A 2542-nucleotide genomic window follows, 5' to 3' on the forward strand; every position below is an offset into this window, starting at 1 on the left:
CAATGCAATTTCGGTTTAACCATGGCAGTGAATGCGGGGCCCGCCGTGCCATGGAGAGGGGACGAAAGAGCGCTCTCGCATTCTGTACACTTCTCGCGCCTTCCTGCTGCCGCTACCGAAACTGCCACCGCGAGAAGCTTCCGTCCACGGCGTCCCGGCCGTCCGATCTACAATCTCCGCCAGGCGTACGCGTCCGATCGCACAGGCCATGCTCCCTGACCGACGACGTGGGGCGTTATCCAGTGGACCAGTCCGCCCTGCGTTTCCTTATTTATAGCCTCGCTACCCACCGTGAAACCTCATCAGAAATCCCAAGCCAAAAACCCCACTCTCGACGAGCCTCAAGAGATCAAGCCCGAACACAAAAGCTCAAGCCCGAACCCAAGAAAGCTTCCTCCCCGAGACTAGATCAAGATGGCTCCCGAGCTGGCCGGCAAGATGGCCGCCAAGGCTGCCGTGGCGGCGGCGAAGCCCGCGACGAAGGCGTACGTGACGTTCTTGGCGGGGGCAGGGGACTACTGGATGGGCGTGGTTGGGCTTGCCAAGGGCCTGCGCAAGGTTGGCTCGGCCTACCCACTGGTGGTAGCCGTGCTGCCCGACGTGCCCGAGCTCCACCGCAAGATCCTCGTCTCCCAGGGCTGCATCGTCCGCGAGATCGCCCCCGTGTACCCGCCCGAGAACCACACCCAGTTTGCCATGGCCTACTACGTCATCAACTACTCCAAGCTCCGCATCTGGGAGGTAAAATTACCATACCACCTGCATGTCTCGCTCACGTTTGTCAGTGTGTATGGCAGTAATGGTGTGCTGATCTGTTATTGACTTGGTTTTGAACGCAGTTTGTGGAGTACGAGAGGATGGTGTACCTCGACGCCGACATCCAGGTGTTCGAAAACATCGACGAGCTGTTCGATCTGCCCAAGGGGCACTTCTACGCCGTGATGGACTGCTTCTGCGAGAAGACGTGGAGCCACACCCCGCAGTACCAGATCGGCTACTGCCAGCAGTGTCCCGACAAGGTGACGTGGCCGGCCGCCGAGATGGGCCCGCCGCCGGCGCTCTACTTCAACGCCGGCATGTTCGTGCACGAGCCCAGCATGGCCACCGCCAAGGCGCTCCTTGACACCCTCCGCGTGACGCCGACGACCCCATTCGCGGAGCAGGTAAGCCGCTAATGATTTTTTTCTCGAGAGTCCAGATTTGGCAGTAATAACGGCGTTCGTGCTCACCTTGTTCTTGCTCCCTAATCTGCAGGATTTCCTGAACATGTTCTTCAAGGAGCAGTACAAGCCGATCCCGCTGGTCTACAACCTTGTGCTGGCGATGCTCTGGAGGCACCCGGAGAACGTCCAGCTGGAGAAGGTCAAGGTGGTGCACTACTGCGCTGCGGTAAGTGGACTGCCCTGTCGGTCGCTGGTATGAATTTCGGTCGGTTTCTGGCTATTGCTTGCATTCTTACGGATGGATCGGTCACACATGGTCGCAGGGATCGAAGCCATGGAGGTTCACGGGCAAAGAGGAGAACATGGACAGGGAGGACATCAGGATCCTCGTCAGGAACTGGTGGGACATCTACAACGACGACGAGAGCCTCGATTTCAAGGGCCTGCCCGCCCTGGCCGCCGACGCCGACGAGCTCGAGGCGGCGGCCAAGAAGCCGCTCCGCGCAGCGCTTGCGGAAGCCGGCACCGTCAAGTACGTCGCCGCGCCCTCGGCTGCGTAATCCCCGGTCGCCTAGCTCCGGCCCGTGCCACTGTGGCCATCAAAGCAGGAAGCCGGGCACCTATAAGCATTTGCATTTTGGTATTTTGCGTCTGTTCGGTACCAAGTTAGCAGTATCATTTCAAGTTCAAGATAGGAGGTTTGATCGAAAGAGTCCACGTATGTGAATATACCCTCGACCCTTTGTGAAGTAGGGTGTTGTCTCGTCCTGTATGAAAGAATTATGTGTGAATCAATAGGAAGCTGCAAAAATTATGGCATATTTTTCACGTCAGCTTCTCTCTCACTTACGTTTGTCAGCTCTCCTTTCCTTGTCGTTCTGTCTCTAGAAGGACGAAATGCGTCATTCTCGGGGAGAAAAAACATGCTGCGATGGGTGATGCACGGCCAATCCTTCTCCCTGACCCTCTTCACGTTTTTGAATGATTCTAAGGCCAACTCCACGGGACGATTCAAATGGACGTTCGTTTTATTTGGATTCTGTCCGTTTGAATAGCGATTTGAGGTCGTGTTCGGACGTTTCTTGGGATGCGATGGCCGTGTGTCCAACACGCGGCCGCATCCATTTGCCCCATCCTATTCGTCAGGGCCAAAAATACCTACATTCTCATCAAAACTAGTTTGCATGTCCAAATATTTGTCTGAAAATTAAAATAGTTTTACAACACAATTAAAATTGTCCTTAACAAAAAAGTTTTACAACTAAATTGAAATTGTCTTGACTGAACATAAAATGAATCAATACGGCTATTGGTTGCCAATATAATTCCACACGTGCTCAACCAAGTCATTCTAAAGATTCAAATGACTATGCCAATCA

The 2542-nt window shown here is 54.5% G+C and overlaps 1 protein-coding gene across 1 annotated transcript; it reads left to right on the forward strand.

Moving 5' to 3' along the window:
• The first annotated feature begins 297 nt into the window (after nt 1–297).
• Nucleotides 298–1991, forward strand: LOC123081900 (galactinol synthase 1). The gene is made up of 4 exons (XM_044504410.1): nt 298–741; nt 840–1163; nt 1255–1389; nt 1487–1991. The coding sequence occupies exons 1-4, from the start codon at nt 415–417 to the stop codon at nt 1721–1723; spliced, it is 1023 nt and encodes a 340-aa protein (XP_044360345.1). The 5' UTR covers nt 298–414; the 3' UTR covers nt 1724–1991.
• The last annotated feature ends 551 nt before the right edge of the window (nt 1992–2542 follow it).

Source organism: Triticum aestivum, chromosome 4A (assembly GCF_018294505.1).
Source record: "Triticum aestivum cultivar Chinese Spring chromosome 4A, IWGSC CS RefSeq v2.1, whole genome shotgun sequence".
Taxonomy (NCBI): Eukaryota; Viridiplantae; Streptophyta; class Magnoliopsida; order Poales; family Poaceae; genus Triticum; species Triticum aestivum.